Below are 27,575 nucleotides of genomic sequence, written 5' to 3' on the forward strand. Positions count from 1 at the left end.
ACTCTCGATGATCAGCAGGGCACGCATCATGAGCTGCTGCCTGCGCACAGTGGCCAGACCACTGACCTGACCAGCTGCATGCGAGTAAAACCTTAACTAGTGACATGAGTGGGTCGTGAGATCAGATCGCTCTGCGCGCGGGGTTTAGCTGGATTTGTGCACGCTCCTCCTCGCTTCCGTCCAGGGGGGGTGTGGTACGCCCCTCGCCCCGAGCGAGCCTGCAGGTAAAGCGGTGAATCAACAATCACCAGTTTGGCGCGGTCAAACTTGCCCCAGATCCAGCCCAGGGCTGCCCTGCAGGTGGTGCTTGATACATGCAAATAGATGGCCGCAGTCGCTACCTGGTACTGGTAGCTAGCTTAGTTAGGGTTTTGGCATGCAGGCACTCATCGAGATGCCACCAGCTGCAAGCAACATATGCATATGCATCAAAACAGGAGGCACCGCTACATATCTGTGTCCTAGAGCAGTGTACTGCTGGAGTACGGACCTAGCTATATATGAGTATGCATGCATGGAGTAGCATTATTATAGCCTATAGCTTTGAGTACCAAGAAAGAAAGAAAAAAAAGGGAAATACTCCATAACGGGTGAAAGAAGTGATATAAAACTAAACTAGCAAGAAGCAAGTCACAGCATGCTGGTACTAGGACTGAAGGGAAAGGAGTAGATGATGATGAGGCCTAGAGGCAAAAGCATGCATGAATGCATGATAAAACTGTATGGAGTATTTTGAGGTAATAGCACCCCAAGTCCTAGAACTTGCACGGCATGTGATGGTTTGGTCCTAGAACTTGCAAAGTGCACTTATTTGGTTCTAGAACTTGCATGTGTGGTGCAGATTTAGTCCACAGTCAGTCACAGCTTGCCAAGTGGACAGGTGGGTCAGGTTTGGTCATTTTGCGCCCAGGCCCTTGCGTTTAGCACTTATTAATCAGGAGCTGTCGGCAGAAACCTGAGAAAACACCTGCATTTAATAACCATGTGCTTACTTACTCCTCCTCCTCCTCTGTGCTTACCCCCCGCTGGAGACAGTAGCTCAGCCGCTCCCGTCGCCCTGCCCCTCTCTGTTTATCTTCTCCCCAGCCTCTCTGTGTTGTTCTTCAACAAGGTCGACGCGTGCAGCAATGGTGTCCTGGAGCGAGGGATCGTACTCCTCCTCCTCCTCTGACAGCGACGTCAACAACCCGGTTAGCTTATCTTCTTCCTCTTTTCCTCCTCCTTCATTTAGGGTTTGCACATTTGGGATTTCCTCACCAGTTATGATTTTAGGCTCCTCCAACCATTTTGTGCGTGGAATGGAGAGGTCTAGCTGCAGATCTAAGTACTAGATGTGAACATGAAGCCATATGTGAAAAATATGTTGCCTTTCAGTCAGTGGATAGTGGCAGAAGATTCTTAGGTTGTGCACAAAAGGTTAGTGGATTATCAGATCTACACATTTTCTATATTATGGTTTATGTAGCTCTGATGTACAGGTTTTGCACAAAGTGTTTTTGTCTATCTTGGTAGTTATTCAGATAACATAATGTTTATTATTCAGATAACATAATATTTATTATTCATATAACAGAATGTTTATTATTCAGATAACAGAATGTTTAATTCAGATAAGCACTTATTAAAATAACTGAAATGTCTTTCTATTTTCTATTTATAGGAAGGACCTAAATGTGGCTATGTGGAGTGGGTTGACCCAGAGTGGCCTCCTCAGTTGAAGACTACACTGGGTAGGCTGTGGGACATGTATGAAGATGAGAACAAGCTTAGGCTTTCTGATAATCTTGCTAATGCAGAAGGGAATTTTAAGGTGCTGAAAGAGAAGGAGAAGATGGAAAAAGATCTAAGGTTTTTCAAGCTTGATTTTGCTAAGATGGTAGCTCACAAAGAGCAGGCATTGGCTGAGCTAGGAAGCACAAAAATTGCTCTTACTGACCTAAAGGAAGAGTTACAGAAGAAGAGCATTTCAGACAAATCTGCCATAAATATTCATCAGGTATTTAGGGCTAAGGCAGAGAAAGACCTTGAGCTCATGAAGAAAGAGCTTAAGCTCATGAAGCACGAGAGGGAAAAAACAATGAAAGATAGTGATGAGGTTATGCAAGAGATGGAGAAACTGATGCAAGAGAGGGATGAGTTGAAAAAAGACAAAAATAAATTAGAGTACATGATTGGTGACCTATTCAAGCATAAGGAAGAGACAAAATCAAAGATAAGGAAGGTCAGGGAGACATTAGATGGATTTGAGTGATGAATGGATGTATTATTTGTTGAGACCTTAGTAATGTTGGCTTATTTGGTGAACTTATATATTGTAACCTATCTCATTTGCTGAATTCTTAGGCTTTATGTTTATCCAGAAGACTGATTTATCATTTGCAGTGAACTGAATCTGCTTTTGCTTAACTACAAATGCTGTTAGTGATTTAGTTTTGAACCTAACTCCACATCTCTGGTGGACCACATTTTGCTCATTCTAGTAAGTGGACCACATTTCTACTTGAGGCATGTTGCTACTTAGCTAACCAATATTTCTATCTTTGATATACCAGCATACCTTAATAGCAAGAACAAGCAATGCATTGCTACTTATATCCATAGCAACAACAAGCAATGCATACACATAGACAATGAAATAAGAGTAGGCAACCATTGCTACTTATATCCATAGCAATAACCTTAACAGTCAGTCCAAAAGATTTCTAACTTATATGTTGTCATATATATCAGCATACCTAAACTAGAGATCACCCAATATTTGTAACTTATGTGCTGTCATATACATCAGCACACCTAACCTACAGATAACTCCATATTTCTAACTTATATTCTTTGATATACCAGCATACCTAACATCCAGAGCATCTTCTTCTTCAGTCTTGGGCATCTTCTTGTTCACTCATGCATCTTCTTCAAACGCTCGGAGCGGCGCACTTTGACAGGGATGGGGATCTTGCACTTCTTCTCTGACAGTTCTTCCTCTTCATCCTGAAGTTCTTTCTTCACACGAACTGCTTCCAGATCTCGAACATCCGGCAGCTTCTCCACATCAATAGGGATCTCTTTGTCCCCCTCAACTGCGGCGACCACCGCCCCGACCATCTCCACCTCTACCTCTTCCTCATCGTCAGAGAGCTCGACGAAGTCGTCATCCGAGACGCGGTCGTCGTCAGAGTCGTCTGACGGCCCCAACAGGATTTCGGGATGCAGGCGCTCCCAGTAGGTGTTGTTGACGGGTGTTGCGAGAGCAACGACGACGTCGGAGACGTGCTCTGCCCTCGAAGCAACACGATGAATATCCGGCAGCGGCGGCACGGTGGATGAGCGGTACATCCACCAGCGGGCCCGCTGGAGGGGGTCGTTGGATGTCGTCGCCTCCCGCAATGCCCAGAGGAGGACGGTAGCGGCTGGGATTCTCTGGCCGCCGGGGAATGCACGGAGCTTCTCAGCCTCCGTCATCACCTTCACAAGGCCGCGGGCATGGTTCCTCATCATCTGCACATATGGGAACCAGTGCGCGATCTCCCGATACTGCTCGCGTATCTGCACGTGGTTGCCGGCAAGGTCTTCGATTGCCTTCTGCCAGCCAAGACTTTGCTCCATGGCGACAGTGGTGATGGCTGGCGGTGGTGGCGGTGCTTTCGGTGGTGGATAGGACAGGAGGGTAATGGGGATTGGACACTGTTAGCGGTGGTAGTAAATACAGGACGGTGGTAGTGGTAGTTGGGATACGAAACGGCCACACACAGCTTGATAACTACAACATAAAGCAGTATCCTAACAAATCACTACTCCTATTCTACTGGCATTTCACACTCTCTTGCAAACTGCAGGTCCTCGGTTCAAGCCCCAGGTAGCACATTTTTTTCTTTCACTTTTTTTCAGTTACACAAATCAGTACTCCTATTCTACTGGCATTGCACACTCTCAATTCTATTTGTTCCTATTTTTTGCAGCACACTAAGACCAGCATTCCAACTTTTTCTCAACACATTAAAACCATCATTCCTGGTTACATCATACTAGGGCATCCAAAAGACATGTCTTAAATCCATTAGGTTACATCATACCGGTTACATCTTACACTAGGGCTTGCATTAAGGAACAACATTAAGATCAGGGATGCTGCTATCATCTCCAAAGAGGAGCCAGCATGCCCCTCTTCCCCTTCCAGTTGTTGTTCCTGAAAATGCTCCCCTTCCTCTGCTTCCTATTGGATTAACTGGCCCTGCACCAGCTCCTCTTGCCCTGCCTGAACCTCCACCTGCACCAGCTCCTCTTGCCCTGCCTGAACCTCCACCTGCAGCAGCTCCTCTTGCTCTACCTCCACATGTACCAGCTCCTCTTGTCCTTCTCCTTGCTCTTGCAGTAGGTTGAGATGTTTGACCTATATCAAGTGTTCTGGTTGCCCTGGTCAGCCTGACAGTACTCATTTCTGTAGTCACCCTAGGCTGGGGTATTGCAGCCCCAGCAGAAGCAACAAAAGATGATTGCTCTGGTAGTGGACCATGAACCCTATTTGGAGGCCTTCTAGCAAGCTCCTTCTGAGCCATGTTGTACACCATACTTGTTGGTGATTCAATTGGATCCAAAAGAGGATCTGCCTGGTTGGGGTAGATGTTCTGCAAATATGAAGTGCAAGTTACATGTTCAGTTTCAGTCCACTATGAAGTGCAAGTTACATGTTCAGTTTAAGTTTAATATACCCGTAGGAATGATGGATCATCATAATGTTCATCAACAACCTCCACTCCCTCTTGAATGAGAGCTTCTTGCCATTTATAGTGCCCCTTCCTGTTATGATCTGCTCTGCCACAAATTGAGCAGTGCATTGAAACACCCTTCCTGTTCAACACTTTTACACCATGTTTAATCTTCTCCTCTGGTGTCTTCTTCCTGTTCTTCTTGGGCCTTCCCAACTGTTTAGTAAACACTGGTGGATGCACTTTGTAAGCATTTTGTATTTGCCAATCCTTTGGGTCTGCAAGAGGGAAAAGAGTGTATCCATATGCCTTCAGATATGTTTGAACTGTATAGCAATCATGAACCATTGTCTCTGGGTCAATCCTCTCCTCTCTGCAACAAGCTATGGAATGGCCACATGGTACCCCAGACAACTGCCATCTCATGCATTCACATGTGTGCTTGCAAAGATCAACTGTGTAGCTAGAGTTACCAGACTGAACTCTGAAGATTTGTTGGCCAGCTTCTGATACATGACATTTTGCAGCAAACTCAGTATTTTTCTCTAATTTCTTCCTTATCTTTGGGCATATTCTATGCCCTGTCCACTTTTCTATAGCTTCTCTTTGTTTAGTCACTATCCTATGCATGATCTTGTAGAATATATATTCAAGCATACTAAGAACTGTCATCTCTCTGCCATCAAGAATGTAACTGTTAAACACTTCAGAGTTATTGTTCAACAGAATATCACATTTGGGAAATGTACTGAAAAATGCCTTGCACCAGGTCTTTGCCTCAAGTCTTTCAGTCCAATGAAAGGCAGCTGAGGAGTGATCATCCATTTTCTGACAGTTCTCTCTCCACTTCACCTTGTTTGGTGATCTTGCAATGGCCCACAAATCTTGCTTCAGTACCTCTCCTTTGTGCTTCTCATTAAAATTTTGATAAATATGCCTCACACAAAACCTGTGTTCTGAATCTGGCCAAACTTTGTGCACTGCATTGATTAATCCTTTCTGCTTATCACTCATTACTGTGAAAGGAGCAGTGTTGGTGATGTTCAGATCATCTCTTAGAGTTGTCAGGAACCACTCCCAAGAACCAGTGCATTCTACTTCCACCCAACCCATTGCAATGGGGAAAATGCACTCATTTGGATCAATTCCGACAGCACTAAGAAGCACTCCTTTGAATCTTGTTTTCATGTGACAACCATCAATAAATACAATGGGTCTACAACCTTTTAGCCACCCTCTCTTACATGCATCATATGACCAGTACAATGTTTTCAAACATTTCCTACCCAATGGAAATTTTGTATCTTTTACTAGTGTAGTTGTCAGCAGGAATGTAGAGCCAGGGTTTTTGCTCCTTAACTCATGGCCATAATCCCAGAGCCTACTAAACTGTTCTTCCTCATCACCATGGATCTGCTTAAGTGCTTCTGTTCTAGCTCTAGCTAACTTCCATCTGTTAGGACTAACATTAAACTCCTTAGTTATTTTCCTTGCAAATGTTCCAAGTGACATCTTCTGGTCATCTCTGAATTCTTCAATGAATGTCTTGCACAGGAATTTAGCTGTCAAATCCTTTAACTTCCATTTCTTTTGACACAAATGCAATGGATTGAATGCCTTGATCACAAATCCTCCAGTCCTGTTATCATTTCCAGCCTTGAGCATCCATGGGCACCCTGCCTGACAAATTGCCTCTAACCTTATCTTGTCATTCTTCACCTTCTTAATTTGCACTCTGTTTCTTATTGCATAGGCAGTTAGAGCTTTCCTCATCTCAACCACATCAGCAAATACCATACCCAAAGTGAAAACAGGGCATTTCATGTCCACCTTTGAATTGAAAGTTGTGAACTTGTACTTAAGTTTTTGTTGTTCTTCAATGCAGAGGTTCAGATCTTCATCTTCAAGTAAATACTCAGGCTCAACATCTTCCACCTCTGGCTCAGCTTCTTCATCAACATCATAGTCAATGTTGTCTTCATACAGATCATCATCTCCATCATGAATGTCAAAATCACTATCACCGATATCTGATTCTTCCAACAACACAACATCAGTCAACAAGTTAGGCTGGGCAGCATCATTCAGAAAGTTTGACTCTGCACCATCATTCTGCAAATTTGAGTCTGCATCAGCATCATTCTGCAAGTTTGAGTCTGCAGCAACATCATTCTGCAAGTTTGAGTCTGCAGCACCATCATTCAGCAAATTTGGCTCTGCACCATCAGTAAGCACATGTGTGTGTACAACATCAGTACAAATATTTGCAGCATCAGTAAGCAAATTGTCTGGTTCAGTGCTATCTTCTACAACCTCTGAAGTTGGTTTCTCAACATTCAAGCAGATGATCTTGCCTGAATTGCTTGCATCAACAGAACAGTTGGCCTCTCTAACAGGGCTTTGAAATGATGTCTCCTTCATTATCCAATCTCCCCTGAAATTACTCATGAAGTCTGAATGGTCAACCATTATTAGAAGCACTTTATGATTAACACTAGCTCTGATCACTTGCTGCAGATCCTCATCGTCTTTAATTCTCAACAGGCCATCTAATATTGTCTTGTCAGGCAAACACCAGTAGATGATGTGTTGATTCTTAGGATATCCAACCAGTTTAGGTGCTGTTCTAATACTTCATAACTAAATGTGGCAGGATCTAAATAGTCCAGCACCTCCACACAAGAGTTGTAATACTCCAGCTCACTGACTGCTCCTAGGAAAATGCCACCATGCTCAATTTCCAGTGTGAAAAAAGGAGTGCACACACTTTTTCCCATTAATGAATCACACACTGCATCCAAACAGTGCAAAATTCAGTTAAAACTACATGATTTGTTCAGTTACAACTAAGCACCAGATGCAAAATCTCTTCTTCTCACAAGATCTAACAAGAAAATGTAACTTGCACACACACAAAAACACACTAAATAGCAGAACCTAAATCCATAGCTTAAGCATTTAAAACTACATCAACCATAAATCAGCACCAACTCTTCTTCTCTCTTCTTCTCACCAGAGCAAGAGCAAACCATTAAATCAGAAGCAGCAGCATATGTAATACTTAAATCAGAAGCAGCAGCAACTCTTATTCTCACCACAGCAAATCATGGATAAGCAAACCAGAGAGGAGATCACGGGGGACAAGAGAGAGCAACGACAACTACCGTAGTCTGGTGGGTAAACAGAGTGCGGCCGGACGAGGTGGGTCGACGCAGGCGGTTCCCGGTCACCGTAGAACTCCGGCGACGCCATCAGGAGAAGACAAGCTGACGCGCACGAGGGAGAAGAAGAAAGAAGAAAGAGGAAAAGCGGCGCACGAGGGAGAAGCACAGAACAGAACAAAAGCTTCTGTCGTCGTGGAGTTATTAGGGTTATTAAATGTAGCTGTTTTGTGTGCTGCCGACAGCTCCTGATTAATAAGTGCTAAACGCAAGGGCCTGGGCGCAAAATGACCAAACCTGACCCACCTGTCCACTTGGCAAGCTGTGACTGGCTGTGGACTAAATCTGCACCACACATGCAAGTTCTAGGACCAAATAGGTGCACTTTGCAAGTTTTAGGACCAAACCAGCACATGCCGTGTAAGTTCTAGGACTTGGGTGCTATTACCTCAGAGTATTTTGCTTTATGGTGTGCAGTGATGCGGAGATTGGCTATGGAGTTTGAATATTATGGAAGATTCTGTTCCATATATGACAAGCTGTGCCCTGATGATGTGTTCGCAGTAGACATTTTATGAGTACATCACATGACCTTTCCCATCCCCCACATGTGGCCCACTGCATTTGTGGCCAGGTCTAGATCTATCTTTGACTGGCAAATATGTATAAAATAATCAAGGGAGCAAGAGAGAGAGAAAAGGCTGATGAGAGAGAGGGAGATCGTCACATTTTCATATTTAAGATATGCATGTACAATCCCTAAAAAAAGGATATAAATGTAGAGACGAGTGAGATGTGATACAAGAAAAAGAATGACATGGTTCTTCTCTAGATCAGGCCCACATTATCTCATCATCATCATCTTGATGACACCACGCACACATATGCTAGATGCCGTTAAAAACCAGTTTTCTAGACAATATCGTGTTCCACAAATGTCTGTCGTTCCAAGATTCCTCTGAAACCATACAGTTCTTTATCAAATCGATGCATTGCGTTGCATGCAAAAGATACTGTGCATGGCGCTTAATTAAACAAGTCCTGCATGCGATTTGCTGCGACGCTCTTGTCTGCATGTTAAACAACGCATCTGTATTCGTGCAAACGAACCGAGAGAGGATGCTACTAGAATAATGAGGACGCATATAATAATACTCAGTGAAGATGGCAGCAGCACCTTTGCAAAAGATCGTGGAGCCGCTTGTTCTTTGCCCAATCTACAGGCATAGAGCTCATGTGATGAAAAAGAAAGAAGGGACATGGTGTGTATGCCCTGCCTGCCTTCTCAGTCCCGGCTCTCTAGGCTGCATAGAAAACAGCTGCATCTTGGAGTCTAGCATGATTGCCACTCACAAACCTGCAATAAGCCTTGTGGAGGATTAGACAATCAATTAGATGCACTCGATTAAAGAGAGATCCAGACGTTTATGCTGTCCTATACCCTAGCTCTGCGCGCATAGATAGATTAGATTAGACTTGAATGGTTATGTACAGATGCATAGATCTCAGCCATGCATGTGTGTGCTACGTAGGTCCACAGCTAGTACTACATCTTTCCAGGTTTCTTATTAAGCATGTTTGTATGTTTGTCCCTTGGTGTGTACTGATGTACTACGTACTAGGGTATAGCTAGTCACTAGTCGCTACACTAATGCATGGAACTCTAGAACTAGAGCTAACTGGGCAGGCAAGGCAGATGCATGGGTGCAGATTTGCAGAGAGAGAGAGAGAGAGAGAGAGATCGTCTTTTGCCGTGGTTGCATTCGCGGACAAAAGGTTTGATTCTTCTTTCACCACATCTATGCAGGAAGAGCTCTTTTATCTAGGAAAATGGAAAAGGAGGGGAAAAGACACTCCAAAGATGGGGAGGTTGATAGACAAAGGAAGCTTTTCAGAGAACATTTCCCTCTTTTTCATTCTCAAGGGGAGAGAAAGATGGGAGGAAGAGAGGAGAGGGGAGGGGAGGGGGTCAGGCAGAGGTCAGAGCATTAAGGTGGAAACTGATTAAAGTCGATCTCATCTGTGCATGCACATAAAGGAAGGGCTGTAAAGATGTGATTTACCACCACTCGTCTGTATGGCTTTTCCTTCCCCAAGGACTTACACATGTGCATGCACACACCTCTCCTCTGTCATGTTCTGCCGTGGGGTGCGTGGGGTGGTGCCTCTGAACGCTAGATTTAGATGTTTCTACGCCTTGATAAACTAATGCCGGCCGTGCATGATCTAAGCAGGTATCGTGTACATGGAAGAGCAGGAAGGCCGCCTTTTCTAGACATGAACAGCTTAGATGCAGAGCATTAAACCTAGCTTTGCACTGACCTTTCAAACATTCAAACTACCTTGACCTAAACTAAACTAAACTAAAGCATCACAGCATGAAGCCATGCATGAAATGAAACCTTCATGTAGTTTTTGCTACAGCTAGCATCGCTCATGGATGAGAAAGAGCATGTATGTGCATGGATGGATGAAGAGGATGGATCAACAAGTCATTTCTGCACTGCACGGCGTCATCGGCCATCTCCTACGGCTTTGGCGACGCAGGCAGGCAGGCAGGCAGAGGCAGCCGGTGGTGACTGCACGGCGCGAGGTGGGCGGAACAATCAAGCCCATCCCGGCCCGTGCATGGCTCTGCGTCATGGGCGGTTCGCAAGGGAGCAGGGCATGCGTCCAACCTCGTGCACTGCACACGTGAGTGGACGCCAGGGCTCACATCCGTGAAGCTTCCAATCTCCATCTCCCTCTCCCATCTCCCCCCATCTCTCTCCTCTCATTTAAACTCGAGCTTGCGCATCCTAGCTACCAATCTGCAGCACTGCATGGCATGTGGGGCGTCGCGTATTGCAGTCCAGTCCAGGACTCCAGGGCAGTGCAGTGCATCATCCTATCTTTTTCTCTCTCTCCCTCTCTTGCACACCACACTTCACCATGATACTACTACTACTGCTGTCCCTTTCTCTCTCATCTCTTGCACGCACACACCCCCCCTCTCTCTCTCTCTCTCTCTCTCTGGTGACTAGTATCATAGTATGGTACCAGTGTATATCTCTTCTCAGCCAGCCAGCAAGCAGGGTCACAAGTGCATGGCCGGGGGCTCTCGCTGCCTGCCCGGTCTCCTGTTGCTCCCCACATGGTGTCACATGCGCCAATGCCTCCTCCTCCCTTCTCCTCTCTTCTCTGGTCGCACAAGCCAACAGTTTCATATGTTTGCCCAACATTGCTGCTGCTTGTGCTTGTGCTTGTGCTTGTGCTTGTGTGTGTATTTACTGTTTGGCCGATCTGGCCTCCCTGCATGCATGATGCATCCATGCGGTACAGCGGGAAGAAAAAGTTTTTTCACTGTTCCTACGGCCATGCCCCATGCATAGAGCTTGCTAGCCATTTCATGCCTGCTCTCGCCGAATCTAATCATGCCTGTCTTGGCATCGGCCACTCACTCCCCTTTTACCCTAGAGGAATATATCAGTGTGCCGGTAAAAGGTGAGCTGGAAATAATAAGAGCAAACTAATATACTCCTACATGTCAAAAGAGTACTGACATACAGGTACGTACCTCCTATGCAAGCTCAGCTTTAAGAGCGCCAACCGCTACCAGTCAAAGAAACATGTATGGACTCAATTGACTCGTGGTTTAAGGAAAAGAACATGTACTGAATCGTGAAGAAGTCCAAAGTCCAATTAGTAGCTCCTGGGGAGAAGGTCATGGCAGAATTAAAAATGTGCAGGATGTTTCAGCTTTAGCAAAATGGACAGTTAGTGGTATACAAATGTAAGAGCAATAGAGCATGGTTTAAGAAGGATGCAAGACCATTAAAAGCATGCAATACCTGTTTGAGCCACAATTTATTGTCTTATTGATGTGGAAAAGAAGCATTTTCAGAGCACTTGTATCAATAAGTCAGAGTTCATGTGTTACGGTATATCTGGAAAGAAGGGGGGGCGGGGGTAAATGAAGATGCTGCGCTCACTGCGATGTAAACGCGGTGGTGGTTCCGTCGCATAATGAGCCCTGGACAGCTCTGAGATGTTTCAGGCTTGCCTGCTTACGGAAGTGGATTAAAAGCCACAACATTCACCGCTGCAGTTGCTGCCTGCTAGTGCTAGCTGAGAAGCTGGTCCCGGACGGATGTATTTTTTTTACTGCAAACTGAGGTAGCAGCCTGATCGCATGGTCCTCACGATGTGAATGTTTCTGTCGAGCTCCTTGAAGCACGCATTTCCAGATCTTCATCTTGGATGTGCATGCAATGCACAAATACCATGGCCCCGTTTACCTACAAGCATATATAAGGGCCAGTGAATTAACCGTACTTCTCAGCTTGATTTATTTTCTTCTGAAAAACACTCAACTCGATTTGCACGTATATGGATAATGACTAGAGTGTTTACAGTGTGATCTAGGCAATGATCTGCTGCTGATAACCCTTAATTATTACTCCCTCCGTCCCAAAATAAGTGACTCAAAAATGACTTAGTTTTGTATTAACTTTAGTACAAAGTTAAGTCATTTTTGAGTCACTTATTTTTGGGACGGAGGGAGTATTTTCAAGAGATATGTACAGTTCTATCCTCACCAAAAGAACTGGTTCTAGTATTGAATGGCACAGTAGAAAACAGTCCTAACTAATCGCGAAGGCAGGTAATGGTACCCTACCCGGAGGGTAATACCGGCAATGCCAATATATAGCAGGAGCACTAACATGGGATGCTTCTCTGAAGCAAAAAAGAGAACAGGTTCAGGTCCAGGGGCTAGGCAAGTGCATATGCAGGGAATTAACCAAGTGATGGAGGAATGTTGCAAGCAATGATTGTCCTAGCAAGCTCCTTTGACACATACATATGTCTCACTAGATTCTGATGCAAAGATTTAGATCTCCACAGGCAAAAGCAGCCGGGAGTAGTAGTAGTGAGAGGAGCAGGGCGGGAAAGGTAAGAAAAAGCTAATTGGAATCATCAGAAGTTGCCAGCTTTCAGAACCCTGTGGGTCCAGCTTGGATCAAGGGGAATCATGCACGCATTTGCATATTGCCCAAAGCCCTCCAAAGATGAGGAGATTTCTAAAAGCCTGTAGACTCCATATACTGTAGCTTATCTACCAAAAGAATGTCTGTCTTGGACATGGTAGAGAAAGATGGTGGCTGTCTTTATAGGGAAAAGGAGCAGCAACATATGCTGCTGTCCTGCCACACACTTTTAGTTAATCAGCTGGTAATTGCCACCACCAATTCTAAGTAGAAGAATCCAATGTGCCTACTTGCAGCAACGGCAGAAGAAGCGATCGATTAGATTAACCTCGTTTTCTTCTCAAGACAAATAATGTATCCCTTAATTTCCAAGATCTTATACCCAAGTGTGCACCGTGTGTACATGTACTGGTTGTCCTCTGTGGTCTACTCCCTCCGTACCTAAATACAAGTCTTTTAAGATATTTCACTAGATGTCTACATACGGAGCAAAATGAGTGAATCTATACTCTAAAGTATGTCTATATACATCCGTATGTAGTCCATTAGTGAAACCTCTAGAAAGACTTATATTTAGGAACGGAGGGAGTACACTGCATGCATGTATGACTCAGATTTTCAGAGAGCTCAGAGCGTATATGCTCTGGGGTTGTACAGTACTGGAGCTGTACCCTAGTCTACCGTCTACATGTACAAGACAGATTTGTATAATTGCATTGTAGGGAGCTCAAGTAGATACGTACCTACCTACCACAGTGCAGCCCATGGGCCATGGAGACGATAGAGGCCAACGGTAAATCCAAGCGGAGCTGACAGATTCCTCCTCTTGGTTCAAAAGCAAGTAGAACGACCGGCTCTGAAGCTGGAACGTGAAGCAGTAAACAACAAGGCAAACTACACAGGTAGCCTGGGACTGGGAGCCCGCACACAGGAACAATCCCGTCGTCCGTCCATCGATCATGTGCTCGGGCCGCAGGAATCCATTATCGCCGCCCCGACTGGCAGAAGAGCACCCAATAGGTAGACGAATGGTAGCCAAAGAATGATTCTCAAAGGAAGCAGTAACTAACCAGCTGAAGAACAATGGTGAGGTACATCATGGCAAGCAAGATCAGCTGCTCAGCTCAAGCCCAGGGCAGGGCAGCTCCTCGGACTGTGCTTAGCTTTTGATTATGCTGAGTGCTGCAATCCTCGCTGATGTTCTTGAGCTCCCCAATCATTGATGCATTGGGTCCTCTGCTCTTCCTCAGATTGAAGGGCCCTGATCTGGTGTTCCAAATATGTATGTCATTGCATGATGGGCAGCCATGCTTCAAGGTGTTGCATTTCAGAGTTTCAGATAAGAAGGCTTACATGCAGATGCTGGTTCTAGGATCACAAACAGCTAAGGTACAACTGGATCATTTGAAGTTTTCCTTGGACAATTGAATCCTGGAGCTTGTCAGAGGACAGGACTCAAACTGTCATGCCGATCATCCGGCATCCTGCAGGAGATGCAAGTTGCCATTAAATAACTCCCAGGTGATGTCTTTTCTCATAGGAAATAATAAGAAGCCAGGTCTCCAAAGATACAGCAAGAACCCAACATGATGAGTCAAGGCAGAATGATCCCAGAGAACTTCCTGGAAGACAGCCAGGCTAAATTTAGAAGATTAAACATGAATTCGGTTACATGATTGGCTGTTGTTACAGACATCTTTGAATAGGAAAGATCAGACACTTCTTAGTACAGGAAAACAATGATACTAGCACTCAGCAAACAAACGGCTACATTCGTTTCTCGGAGGACGTATGTGGAGAGAAATGGAGATGACATACTTGGCTTCCTCATTGACCTCTTCCGTTCTTTGGCTCATCAGCCTCAGCACCTGTTGCTTGGCCTTACTGGTCTTCCTCCGGCTGCCCTTGTCAACAGAATTGGACTCCAAAACGGATTCAGAATCTGATGGCGATGTCGATGTGCTGTCCCTTCTGTGCATTCTCTTCTTCTGCTTCCCCCCTTTGGGTTGCTGCTTCTTGTTCTCTGAATTCGAAGAACTGCCACTTTCAGAGGAATATCCAGAGCCGTCCCTTCTGTGTATTCTCTTCTTCTTCTTCCCCCCTTTGGGTCGCTGCTTCTTGTTCTCTGAATTCGAAGAAGTGACACTTTCAGAAGAATATCCAGAGCCGGTAGCTGATGATTCAGTGTCCGAGTCGAGCAGAGTCCTCACTGTTATGCCTATCTGAACCATTATGTAAACGGTTTTTTCTCTTACTTTTTTCCTTCCTTCTTGTAGATTTTTCCTTCTCCATCTTTTCTTTCATCAGCTTCTTTTCCTCCTCCCTCTCCTTTTCAAGATCAGGATTCACAAATTAATAAGACTCTAACACAGTTGACTACGTCAACTTGGGGTTTTCAAGCTGCTGCGTTCTTTAAGGCCGTAATATGCAGGCACAGTCGTTCTTGCACTCATATCTCCAGTACCCAAGCTGGAAACACTTCTGAAATTGGGAATATGCATCATTCCTCGCCAGATACATCTGTCTCTTGGCTTCATTCCTCTCTTGCCAGCGGCTTGGCTCCTCTTCCTTCTACTCATAGGTATTGACATTGTGGGCAGCAGCTGCAGCTGCACGTTCAGCTTGAACCCTGCTCAATCCCTTTGCTCAGCTGCAAGCTGAGATTTATCAGCATTGCCAGACATCTTGATCCCTCCAAGTGATCAAAATTAATGACCACTAGCAAAATACCCTGCTCATCTTGATCACTTCAGAATAACAAATCATTCCACACCATGAACACTCGCATCAAATGTGACGATGCATAATTTTCAACTGCATCATGATGAATGTTGGTGTTCTGGCCTCCCTCTATGATATCTTCCTTGGTTTCTTGCCTTGCCTATCCTTCTACCCATCCACCCAGTGTGTCTTGTCTTCTCCAACAATTAAGCCGTTGCCAAAAGTGAATGTTGGCTGTTGTCTTCTATATGTCAAAATTCAGTCAGTTTCACCTCAACCTTTGACTATTGTGATCCTTTGCTGCACTAATCCCAGTTTGGGCAGATGTGGCTTTCAGGTAGTTAAGGATCTGAAATTGCCACCAATATCAAGCTCAGCAATACACAAATTTGCAATATAGAACAGAAATTCATATAGTCCTGAACATCGAGGATTGGGCATGAAAAATCATTTGAATCACAAAATTTGAATATCGTAATCAATGAGCTCTTATCAGATTATCTAGTCTTCTTTGCAGAAAGATAACTTCGGTAGAACAGCAAGAGGTGGATGAGGTTGGCCAAAATAGTGTCTGAATTATAAGAATACTTCATGGAAACTGAATACGTGCTAAGCTGGTTGATACTAATAAAAGAAGAGCAAAACTAAGGCGATCATTTTTACCGAACATGGAGCAAGCATTCAACAAGCAGGTGCAGGAAGTTAGATCATCCATAATTGATTTTTCCCCCTAGCAACACGTCATGACATCATGCCACAGCATTGCCGGCTTTCTCCCGCACCAACAGCAGATGTTCTCACCTCGCTTCATCCGCCACAACCAGGCATCCAATGTATCACCAACTCCCCTTTAACAGTTAAGACACAAATGCTCTTTCATCTTTAAAGGACAATTTCTCTTAAAAAAAGTTGGCAAATGGTCAGATTCTAAACTATGCCAATGACAACATTATCTTAATAACATTAGGATTCGTGCAATTTAGCTTTTGAAAAGGCACAAAAAGAATAAAACATGCAGTGCCATGTCCTTCCATACTCATAAAAAGGTGAATGACGCTCACGGATCTTTCTCTTTTTTGTGGTTAGAGCTAATGAGTTAAATACACTGCATGGCGAAGCAGCTAGAAAACTGTGTGAAGAACACTGGAGGTAAATACATAACAGGAACAACATCCCAAACCAAGAAATCAACACTGTTTTCCTCAGATCCACTCAACAAGGCGCTTACTGACAAGCCCATCGCAATCTGCTAAAAACGCACACAAGATGGAAACAAAAAACTTCCAACAGAAAAATTGTCGATGCCCCAAGGAGCTTTCAGTCGCTCTAAACGATTGCGGAGAAGAGGATCTGATCGGTGTCTTCATTCTCCCCATCCGCATCACCTGCAAGTGAAACCACGGCCAGTTGGAGTGAGTTCCCCATCACAAATCCAATGAACTGCTGCAAAGCAAAGGAAACCTACCTGCCATTGGCTTCAGCTGATCGGTCCACTCGTCGATCACCTGCAGCGTAAACAAAGAGTAGCGAACAAATTCATCAGATCTCTCACGGCCTGTAGCTAGATTGCAGGATTTTTTAGGTGGGGGGTCACCTTCTTGAGGCTAGTGTAGGTGGCCTCCTCCTCGTCGGTCATAAGGGGCAGCCCGGATGAGGCGAGCAGCCGTTGTGTGGCGCTCCGCTGCGCAGCCAGACTCGTGCGCATCATGTCGATCAGCTTCTGCTCATGCACGCACGATCACAAGATAAGTAGACCTAGAAGAAGGTGCGGAGGATTCGGTGAGGGGATCTGACTGACCTGCTTCTGGGCGAGGAGGTCGCGGCACAGATCCTTGAGCGCAGCCACCTCCTCCTGCACCCGCTTCAATCGCCCTACCAGTTTTGCTGGGTTTGCCTGAATGAAACCATGACCAAGATCCCGTCATGGAAGGAAGCGGCTAGAGAGGAGGAGAGGAACAGGAGTTTGATTACTGACATGGTCAGGGTATGAGGCACGGAACTCGAGGTCGAGGCGGCGCTGGACATCGGCGAGGGTGTTGCTGGCGCCGAGGAGCGTCAGGTACACGTCGTTCACCGCCGGATGGCGCGGAGGAGTAGCCATGATTTGTTTGGGTCAATGGAAGTGAATGGAGGGATCTCTTCTTCCAGCCACCGCTAGCGCTTGGCTTTTAAATTGGGGATGGAAGGGGATCTCACTATCCTGCAAGAAAAACCTAAGCTATATATGTCCCACTTAAACCTGGAAAATGTTCCAGGAGATGAATTAATTCACATTACAAGCATCTGAACAAAAGGAGCCAACAGATGGATCTAGACAACCAGCATATATACGGAAATTCAGCAGAGCATGAACATGTCAAGCCTCCATACATAAATATGCTCCCCTATAGACAGTACCGTAAAGACTACTGTACCTGTTAACTCAGAGACAGGGAATGCAGCTTGCTTGGTTGCCATGCACTAGGCTAAGCTAGCCAACACTAGACTCGCTACGGCGAACATGACTGAACATGACGAACGAAACTGAAGACTAAACTGCTGCTGGCCCTGTTGTACACACACCCAAAGGAATGGACCAGCAGCGAACCAAAGTCCAGAGCAGACTCGGCCTGAGATGTGATTCAGCGATGCTTGCCTCGGCCTGAGATGTGATTCAGCGATGCTTGCCTCGGCCTGGAGCAGTCACACCAACAATCCTTTATGGAGCGCGACTGCAGTACAATTCAGTTCAGTTGGATGGGGAGGCTGGTGCCGGCGGCCGGCTTGGTTGGGGCCGGCAGGATGGGGGCGGCTCGGGCGGCTCGGGGCGGTCGGGCGAATGGGGAGGCTGGCGGGGTAGGGGGCGGCTGCCGGCGACGGGAGCGGCTGGGGCGACGGGAGCGGGGTGGATGGGGCGACAGGATCTGGTGCGGCTGGGCTGCGGGAGCGGGAGTGGGATCTGGTGCGGCTGAGCGCGAGACAGCTCCAAATCGGGCCACCGCGAGCCGGTGAATCCCTCGTACCCGTGGCCTGGTTAGGGTTTTCCGACGATTCCGTACGGGGGCGGGGGAATTGGAACGGAACTGAGAGGAAAAGAGGAAGCTCGCTTACCGATGGGGGGCGGGGCGGAGCCCGGGAGATCCCCGGGGAGAAGAGAGCCGGTCGCCGTCTGGGTTTAACCGGGGAGAAGAGAGCCGGTCGCCGTCGCCGTCTGGAGAAGAGAGCCCGGTAGGTCGGGGAGAAGAGAGCCGGTCGCCGTCTGGAGAAGAGAGCCGGTCGCCGTCTGGGTTTAACCGGGGACACGGCGAGCGGGAGGAGGGAATTCGCGAATCTCCGGCGTGCCGTTTTGCTTGCGGCGGCTGACAGTGCACAACAAAACGAGCACTCATTTTAAACGGGGGAGACACCTGGACGGAAGCAAAATTTGTTTTTGTCCACGCGTCTGCGCGCCAAGAGGAGCACTCATTTTAAGGGAGACATCTAGACGGAAGTAAAATTTGTTTTTGCCTAGTAATGAGCGTCTGCGCGTCGACGGGAGCATTTTAAATGGGGGAGACACCTGGACGGAAGCAAAATTTGTTTTTGCCCAGTACTGAGCGTCTGCGCGCCGACGGGAGCACTCATTTTAAACGGGAGAGACACATGGACAGAAGCAAAATTTGTTTTTTCCCAGTACTGGGCGTCTGCGCGCCGACGGGAGCACTCATTTTAAACGGGGGAGACACCTGGACGGAAGCAAAATTTGTTTTTGCCCAGTACTGGGCGTCTGCGCGCCGACGGGAGCACTCATTTTAAACGGGGGAGACACCTCGACGGAAGCAAAATTTGTTTTTGCCTAGTACTGGGCGTCTGCGTGCCGACGGAAGCACTCATTTTAAACGGGGGAGACACCTGGACGGAAGCAAAATTTGTTTTTGCCCAGTATTGGGCGTCTGCGCGCCGACGGAGCGCTCGCGTCGGTCGCAGCGCGTGACCGTCACATCTGTGAGACGCATCGTTAGATATAGCAATTTGTCTTAGATGCAACAAATTTCGTTCATGATACAGCAATTTTCGTCAACGGTTGCAACAAATATATAGTTGTAACAAAAAAATATCTACGTGATCGTAGCAAAAAAATAAAGCTGATGATGCGTGGTATCAAAACAAAATAAGGGTTGTAGCAAAACAATCTGGTGAACTCGGGTTGCAACTCTGACGAACGTGTATGCAACTTTTTTAGTGAACGGTTGCAGCAAAAAATGATACCGGTCGTAGCAAAAAATAATACGGTTGTAGCAAAAAATTAAACGTCGGTTGTAGCAAAAAATTCAACGAACTCAAGTTGCAACCTGAAAGTGCGTTATATCGACTAGAGGGGGGGTGAATAGGAGATTTTTAGAATTTCATCACTGAGGAAATTCCTTTTGAGGAAATTCCTCACTGATGACTAATTTACAGCGGAAACAGTAAAGGATCAGAAGTGCAAAGTTTCACAACATCAGTTTTTCAGAGTGAAGAATGTGAAAACAGATTGCACAATGAGCAGGCACGCAGAATTCAGATGAGGATTAACTGACGTGAAGAATTTAGGGTTGAGGAAATTCAGAGAAAGTCTTCAGCAAATTCTTCAAACAGTCACAGTGAAAATCATCAACACATAATACGGGAAAAGTAAGGAGTTGAGAAATTAGAACCCGTTTCTCAGTGAAGACAGCCGTTGATGACCCAGTTCCAACTGTTGTGACAGTCGTACATCTGGTTCGGAGCGGCTTGGTATTGAAACCAAAGGACACATAGTCTCGGGACACGCAGTCCCTACCGTATTCTCCTTAAGCTAAGGACACACAGTCCTCGCCCAACACTCGTGGTAAGTCTTCAGGGCAGACTTCCAAACCCTCACAAACTTGGTCACCCGGCAATCCACAATTGACTGCTGGAAAGCTCTAGACCATGACGCCTAACCGTCTGGCGGATGCACAGTCCCCAAAGGTAAAAGGCTTCAGTCCCACACAGGAACAACTTCTTCAGTGATGCTCAATCACTAGGTTTGGTTTGTGGTTTTGGTGTATGGTGTATTTCCTCACTGATGAATTAGTCTCGAAGGCTCTGAGGAATTGGGTTGCTCTTATGACAAGTGTCAGTTTCTAACGGAGCAGCCAACCAGCTAGTGGTTGCGGGGGGTGGCTATTTATAGTCTGGGAGCATCCCGACATGATTTGACACTAATGCCCTTAAGTAATATGACCGTTGGAGTGGATAAGACCAGTGACTTGGCGTGGCTATCGAAACGGCCGGAACCCTCAACTGTGAGAGTCCTCATGTCACTCGTATTCCTCATTTGAGGCTTTTGGTAGGATTAGGCTTGGGTTGAGCATCATGAGGAAATTCATTCCATAGTGTAACTTCGATCCCCTTTAACAGTACGGTGTTCCTATTACTCAAATGCGAAAAAAGTAAAACAGAAAGTGTAAATCTTCATGCTTCAAAATCTTCATAGTGATTTTCTTCAGGACACACCGGACTTCTCAATATCAGTATCTTCATGAGGAATATCAATTTTATCGCAGATTCCTCGCGATTCATTTCTTCAGCTTCATACCATTTTCTTCAACTGAAGGCATACATTTTTAGGGGTCGATATTCTTCAAATATCTCAAACTCCTCAATGACTTATAGATCATATGTACACTCACAAACACATTAGATACTTAACCTATAAGTCTTCAAACCACCAAAATCACTAAGGGGCACTAGATGCACTTACAATCTCCCCCTTTTTGGTGGTTGATGACAATTAGGTTAAGTCTTCAACACGGATCAAAAATATGAAGTGTAAATACTCATTTGAGGAATTTGAAATCAAGATTCAGAGAGACTCCCCCTAAAGATGTGCATATCTTGAGGATTTTTCTTTTTACAGCAAATGCACATTGATGATTTATATCATGGAGATCTCCCCCTGAGTCTTGTAAATCATGCATACATGTAACATATCATATGAAGAAATTGAAGATGCATGATGACAAATGGTATCTGACGAATTCCAGCATGCGTGCATTAAAACTCAAGGAATAAGCATGCGAAGAAAAACGTTCAAATGCGTGAGAGTACCATCGGGCTTAAGTTACAACTCAATACATAAAAACTTCAGAAGAGCCAAGAGTTTGTAACTTAAATATAGTTCATAAGCCCCAAAAATATCCCGCTTGAAGACTAACTCTCAAGTTTCTCCCCCTTTGTAATCAAGTGACAAAAAGGGACAAACTGAGGACTAACGTCCGTGAAGACTTCACTTCATGGCAGTTGATGAAGAGTCGTGATGCTTCTTGGGAGTAGTCTTCTTCCTTGGACCGGTAGCAGTGTCGAGCTGTTCTTCATCAGTTTCAGCAGTGCGGAATGAAGAAAAGGAGCTGTCTTCAAGGTCTGACACTGGAACAGGCCTGAACTTCTTCTTGGGAGGCCACGACCATTCAAAGTCTCGCTTAAAGTCCATTTCTTCAAGCTCAGTCTGAGTCTTCAGATGTGCAAGTGTAGCCCAGGTGCGATCAAAAACCTCATACAGATAGTGATGGTTGAGCTTCACGGAGTTCTGTGTTTCAGTGAGGGTTTTCATAATGGCACCAAACTGGCGTTTGACCCATTTGTGGTTGCGATCCACCTTCTGGTGAAGACTGAGGAGGAGCTCTCTGGTATTCATCACGCGAGGAGGAATGGGGCTTGCCGGACGAGTCTCAATATCATCCCATGAAGAATAAGCTTCTGGCTTTCTGAACTGGCCATCAAGGGGCCTACTGCCTTCTTCAATCACAGATTTGCCTTTTCCTTCAATGGACTCGAAAGTCTTCTTGTTGACCCGGATAAGAGGCATATAACCAACATGGTTTTGGAAATCAGCGTGGAAGTTGATGCCTGTCCTTAACCTGATGAATCTCATGATCCATGGGGCATATATCTTGTGATCAAAAGGGCACATAGCATTGTCGGCCAAAGTCCTCAAGAAGAAATCATGGATGTTGATAGGAATACCATGAATGATGTTGAATAGGATATTCTTCATGAGGCCTACAACATCTTCTTCATCATCATGGCCTTTGATCGGCGCGAGCACACTGCAGAGGATTCTGTAAACTGATATGGGTGTGTACTTGAGCTCGTGGACGAGGAAGGTTGTTCTCGGAGATTTTCCTTCAGCCAATGGTTTCATGAGGACTTCCATCATCCCATTTGGCAGCTCACGCTCACCATAAAGCTTCACAGCCTCATCTGAGGGAATTGGTACAGGCAGTTCACGGAGAAGCTCAGTAGCAGGCGCCTTGTAGTGAGTGTTTTGTGTCATCCAGTCAAACACCCAAGTGTTAATATCTTCACGGTTGCCGGAGATGTGAAGAGTGGCATAGAACTGAAGAATTAGCTCGTTGTTCCAGTCAGAGATGTCGGAGCACATTGGTAGTAAACCAGCATCATGGAGTACACTGAGGACTGGCGCCAGCCACGGTATTGCTTCAAGTTCAACATGAGGAATATGTCTGTGCTGGAATATCTTGTTTCGTCCACATAGCACAGAGGCATAGTAATTCATCTGAGTCATAGTCCAAAACTTCAGATGCCTCATTTGAGGCTTGTCATAGGGGTTCTCTCCAATGAAGTACATGCGTTCTTCAAAGAAATTTTCCTTTTGAAACTTAGGACGCTTGGAGAATGGCTGACGCTGAACGGACTTTAGATTTTGCTGAGGAACAGGAGGGGAGACAACAATGGCAGTCTCTGGGTTGAGCACGATGAATGCATTGTCTTTGTTCGGTGCATTTTCCTCAGCATTTTCCTCAGGGTGAGGAATTTCAGCAGCTGGTACTTCAGGCTGAGGAGATGGTGCTTGCTGGGCGTCAGGCTGAGGGGCTTGCTCTGGCTGTGCTTCAGGCTGAGGGGCTTGCTCTGGCTGTGCTTCAGGCTGAGGAATTGCTTCTTCTTGCTTAGTTGGAGGAGTTGGATCAGCCTGTTCCTCATCTTGAGGATTCTGCTCAGAGCGTTGAATTTCATCAGCTTGAGATTTTCGGTTTGTTCTTCCTCAACTGGCTTGGAGGCAGAGGCAGTTTCATCAGCTGGTGCAGCTGATGATTGAACATTGTCTTTCTGAGGAATGAAAGGCTGAGGACTGTCGTCTATATGAATTTCCTCGTCAGTGTGTTCCTCAGAGGCGACATCTTTCATTTCCTCATCTGCCTTTTTCGCTGGATCATCAATGATGACCATTTCATAGGAAGGAGCGACATTCAGGGGCACAGGGTCCAGAGGAGCAGTTTCTTCAAGTGCTTTGAGGCGCTTTGCCTCTGTTTCTTCTTCTGCTGAGGAGGCCTTTCTCTTTTTGGCTTACTTTTCAGTAGCCCTGGTTTTCTTCACGTCTGATGCAGACGGAGTCACCTTCTTCATCGTTGAAGCCTTTGGTGAAGGGGTTCTCTTGACAGATTCTTCAGCTGGTATTGGGGAACCAGCTGGAACAGAGTCATCAGCTTGTTTTGGCGAAGCAGCTAGGTCAGGGGCAGTCTCATCAGTTGTAGCAAATTCATCAGCAGGAGTTTCCATGATGATTTCTTCAATAGCCGGTTCATCCATACGACGTTCTTGGTGTACTTCCTCAGCTTGAGGAGTTTCCTCACCATGAGGAGATTCATCTGCTGGCTCCTCAATCAGGGGCTGAGAAGTTGGTGCTCGGGGTGCAGCCTTCTTATTGTAATCATCAACAGCACTAGTGGCCAGCTTGATGAAATTGCTTTTGAGACTTTTACAATCTGACAGCTTGGAGTACTTGTCAGTCAATTTCTTCAGCTCTGCTTGTGTTGACACCAGTGCATCAGGAGTCAATTTGAGGAGATTCTGCTTGAGGAATTTCTCCTTTTTAAGCTTTGCAACTTTGACCTGTCTGGCCTGCTGTTCTTTCCACTTGACTTCATTGATGAAAGTGGTCACCATATGGCTGATGCGAGGGGGAAGCTTCAAAGCATCAACTGGAGTGTTTGGGTCCTCATACCAGATGTTGATGTAGTCAAGGAGGACCTTGGGGTCCATTGCTAGAGGAATGGCACTGCCCAATGCTTGAGCTACTCTTTCCTGCTTGTTTCTGATGATGACTTGCAGGGTTTCATCATCAAATTCATCACTTCCCTCTAATGCAAACGGTACGGTGATGATTTTGTTGGGGCTTGGCAGAGTTGCACGTTCAGCAGTTACCAAAGTCTTCGGAGGAGGTGTTGAAGACTTTGTCTCCGAGCTGGTTGCAGCTGGGAGTTTGGAGCTGGAGCTGGCGGTCATAGGCTTCATGACTTGCTTCTGTACTGGTTTCTCTTGAGGCTTTGGAGGTGGAGCTGAGGATTTTGGAGCTGAGGAGATTGGTACTGAGGGCTTTGGCGCTAATGGTTTTGGTGTTGAAGGTTTTGGTGCTGAGGGTTTTGGTGCTGAGGGTTTTGTGACTGAAGCCTGAGCAGACTTCTCTTTAGGCTTTGGAGCCCTTGGCTTTGATGGCACAGACTGCATTTGAGGAATTTCTGAGCCAGAGGTTTCTGCGGCAGAGGAAGTAGCAGCAGCTGAGGATTCATTGAATTTCCTCACTGCAGCTTCTGCCTGCTTCTTGAGCTTAGCCAGATGCTTTTCCTTCTCATTTGGATAGTCATCAATAGTCATGAGGCTTGAGGGATGTGCTACTTGATGATCCTCAAGTGGGGCCCTTCTGCCAGGGGGCTTCAGAGCGAATTTCTTCGCATATTTGGGAGTCACAAACCTGTATTCCTTCCATTCCTTCGCCCATCGGCGTTCTATCTTCTGCATCCATATCTTTCTCTTGGCCATTGTCTCATTTTCATCAGGCATGCAATAGTCCAAGTAAATATCCTCAGGGATATCCACAGCTGTGTTTTGCTCAAGTTTCTTTCCTCCCTTCTGTTTTCTGTCATCCTCCATTTTCTTCAGTTGAGGATTTTGCTGATGAGATTGAACTCTTGAGGATTCTGATGAGAATTTAAGATTTTCTTCCAGAAACGCTGCAAATGAGTTAATGTGATGAGAACCGAAAGATTCATCGGCTCACATGTGTGTACATGTGAACAGAGTATAGTTGCGAGGAATTTGGAGAGGTCATATGCGTTCTCAGATTTGAAGAAAATGAAAAAGTTTGACAGTTTGAGGAATATAACCAGTGGTTGAGGAATTTGCCTAAGCATACTGTTCTTGGGTTCCAGAGTTGTACAGATCCAAAAATTTGCACAATTGAGGAATCTCGTGAAAATCTTAGATGCTTAGCATAGTTCATCAATGATGTGGTGATAGGCAGTGTTTGAGGAATCAAGTGCTTATCGTTTCTTGAGGAAAAACATATTTCACATAGAAGATGTAAAATTTTAGATCTAACTTGCTGTAAAAATGGGATTTATTTACCCTGGAAGGTGCGCACGAAGAACACAGAAAGGTGTGTGTGGAGAAGCTCTTCGGTCGCGTGTCCAATGCACCCTAACCCGGTGACAGAGGACGTCTACGGTGGCGGCGGACGAAGATGATCCGACTCTGGCGTGGTTCCGGCGACGGAGAAGTCAAGGCAGTGAAGCTCTTCCTCACCGGCGACGAGACTACCAGCGATGGCGCTAGGGTTCGATGGTGTATGCTGTGGCAGGAGAGCGATGGAGCGAAGAAGAGTATGCCGAGGGGGATAAGGACATATTTATAGCCAAAAGTTACTATTGGCGCGAAAATTTCGGACCAAACAACCCCTGCCTCTAAGTCTCCGCAGGACACGTGTAGCTCCCGAACGATGCGGTGGAGATAGTGGAGATCGTGGTTATCCGATCATGGGAAGTGGGGTTCAGTTACTGTGTATTAAAGAAACAATTTTTGAAGATTTGAGGATTTTCGTTACAAAATCATCAGCTGACAAGGACATAGTGAGGATTTTGAACAAAGTTTCAAGTAGAACGCATATGAAGAATTGAATAGATTGGATGAGTATAGCATAGAGGGAAAGTAGGGTCCGATCACATTCACTTAGCAGAAATATCAACTTGAAGAAATAGCAATAAGTGAATGCTGTCGAGGACTTGAAATCACAGTCTATCTAGTCAAATGAAAGTTATCAAGTGTTTTTGAAGATTTTGTGATAAATCATCACAATGAAGAACAACTGTTTTGAAGAAAAACACATTTTGAGGAAATAGAACATTTGAAGAAAATCAACTTGAGTAATTTCACATTGGGCGGTGGTGTGACCCACCATATAAGAATGTTGATTACAGACGCCGCGTACAATTGTCGTAGGGCCCCGAGAATCAATTTCTTCGTTAATTTCTTCACATTCAGAGTGACATTCTTCATTAGTTGAAGAAAATCGATTCATCATGTGTTGCACATCTAAGTCATCAACTTTGCATAAGTGTTAGGATGTGTGCATGTTTTTACAAAACATTTGAAGATTCTAAGATATTTAGCTCACACCGCAACTTGCAAAACCTTTTCTCATCCAAGGGCTTAGTGAAGATATCTGCCAGTTGATCATCAGTCTTCACATGGTCGATGAGGATATTGCCCTTGAGGACATGGTCCCGAAGAAAATGATGATGAATCTGGATGTGCTTGGTCTTCGAGTGCTGTACTTGGTTGTATGCAATCTTGATAGCACTCTCATTGTCACAGTAGAGAGGCACATTCTTCATGTTGATGCCGTAGTCCTTAAGGGTTTGATTCATCCATATCAATTGAGCACAGCAAGAACTAGCAGCAATGTACTCAGCTTCGGCAGTGGAGAGTGATACGCAGTTCTGCTTCTTTGAGGACCAGCAAACTAGTTATCTTCCGAGGAAATGGCATGTGCGAGAAGTTGACTTGCGATCCACACGGTCACCAGCATAGTCAGAATCAGAATACCCTACCACATGAAGATTTGAGCCCTTGGGATACCATAATCCTAGTGTTGGTGTGAGCTAAGTATCGAAGAATATGTTTGACAGCCTTATGGTGTGATTCCTTCGGTTTTGCTTGAAACGTGCACACATGCAAACACTAAGCATTATATCTGGCCTAGATGC

The 27,575-nt window shown here is 45.5% G+C and overlaps 1 protein-coding gene and 1 pseudogene across 2 annotated transcripts; both read right to left on the reverse strand.

Annotated features, from left to right (window-relative positions):
- Positions 1-14,436: 14,436 nt before the first annotated feature.
- On the reverse strand, positions 14,437-15,570 carry LOC123425501 (annotated as a pseudogene).
- A 1,116-nt stretch (positions 15,571-16,686) lies between these two features.
- On the reverse strand, positions 16,687-18,894 carry LOC123425072. Of its 2 annotated transcripts, none has more exons than XM_045108741.1 (6): positions 18,643-18,894; positions 17,528-17,791; positions 17,351-17,446; positions 17,147-17,272; positions 17,018-17,057; positions 16,687-16,937 (listed from the first exon to the last, which is right to left on the reverse strand). In XM_045108741.1, the coding sequence occupies exons 2-6, from the start codon at positions 17,651-17,653 to the stop codon at positions 16,879-16,881; spliced, it is 447 nt and encodes a 148-aa protein (XP_044964676.1). In that variant the 5' UTR covers positions 17,654-17,791; positions 18,643-18,894; the 3' UTR covers positions 16,687-16,878. The 2 variants fall into 2 exon arrangements, with proteins under 2 accessions (XP_044964676.1, XP_044964677.1); XM_045108742.1 differs by lacking the exon at positions 18,643-18,894 and adding an exon at positions 17,967-18,305.
- Between the last annotated feature and the right edge of the window lie 8,681 nt (positions 18,895-27,575).

The sequence above is a fragment of the Hordeum vulgare genome, chromosome 2H (genome assembly GCF_904849725.1).
Source record: "Hordeum vulgare subsp. vulgare chromosome 2H, MorexV3_pseudomolecules_assembly, whole genome shotgun sequence".
Classification (NCBI taxonomy): Eukaryota; Viridiplantae; Streptophyta; class Magnoliopsida; order Poales; family Poaceae; genus Hordeum; species Hordeum vulgare.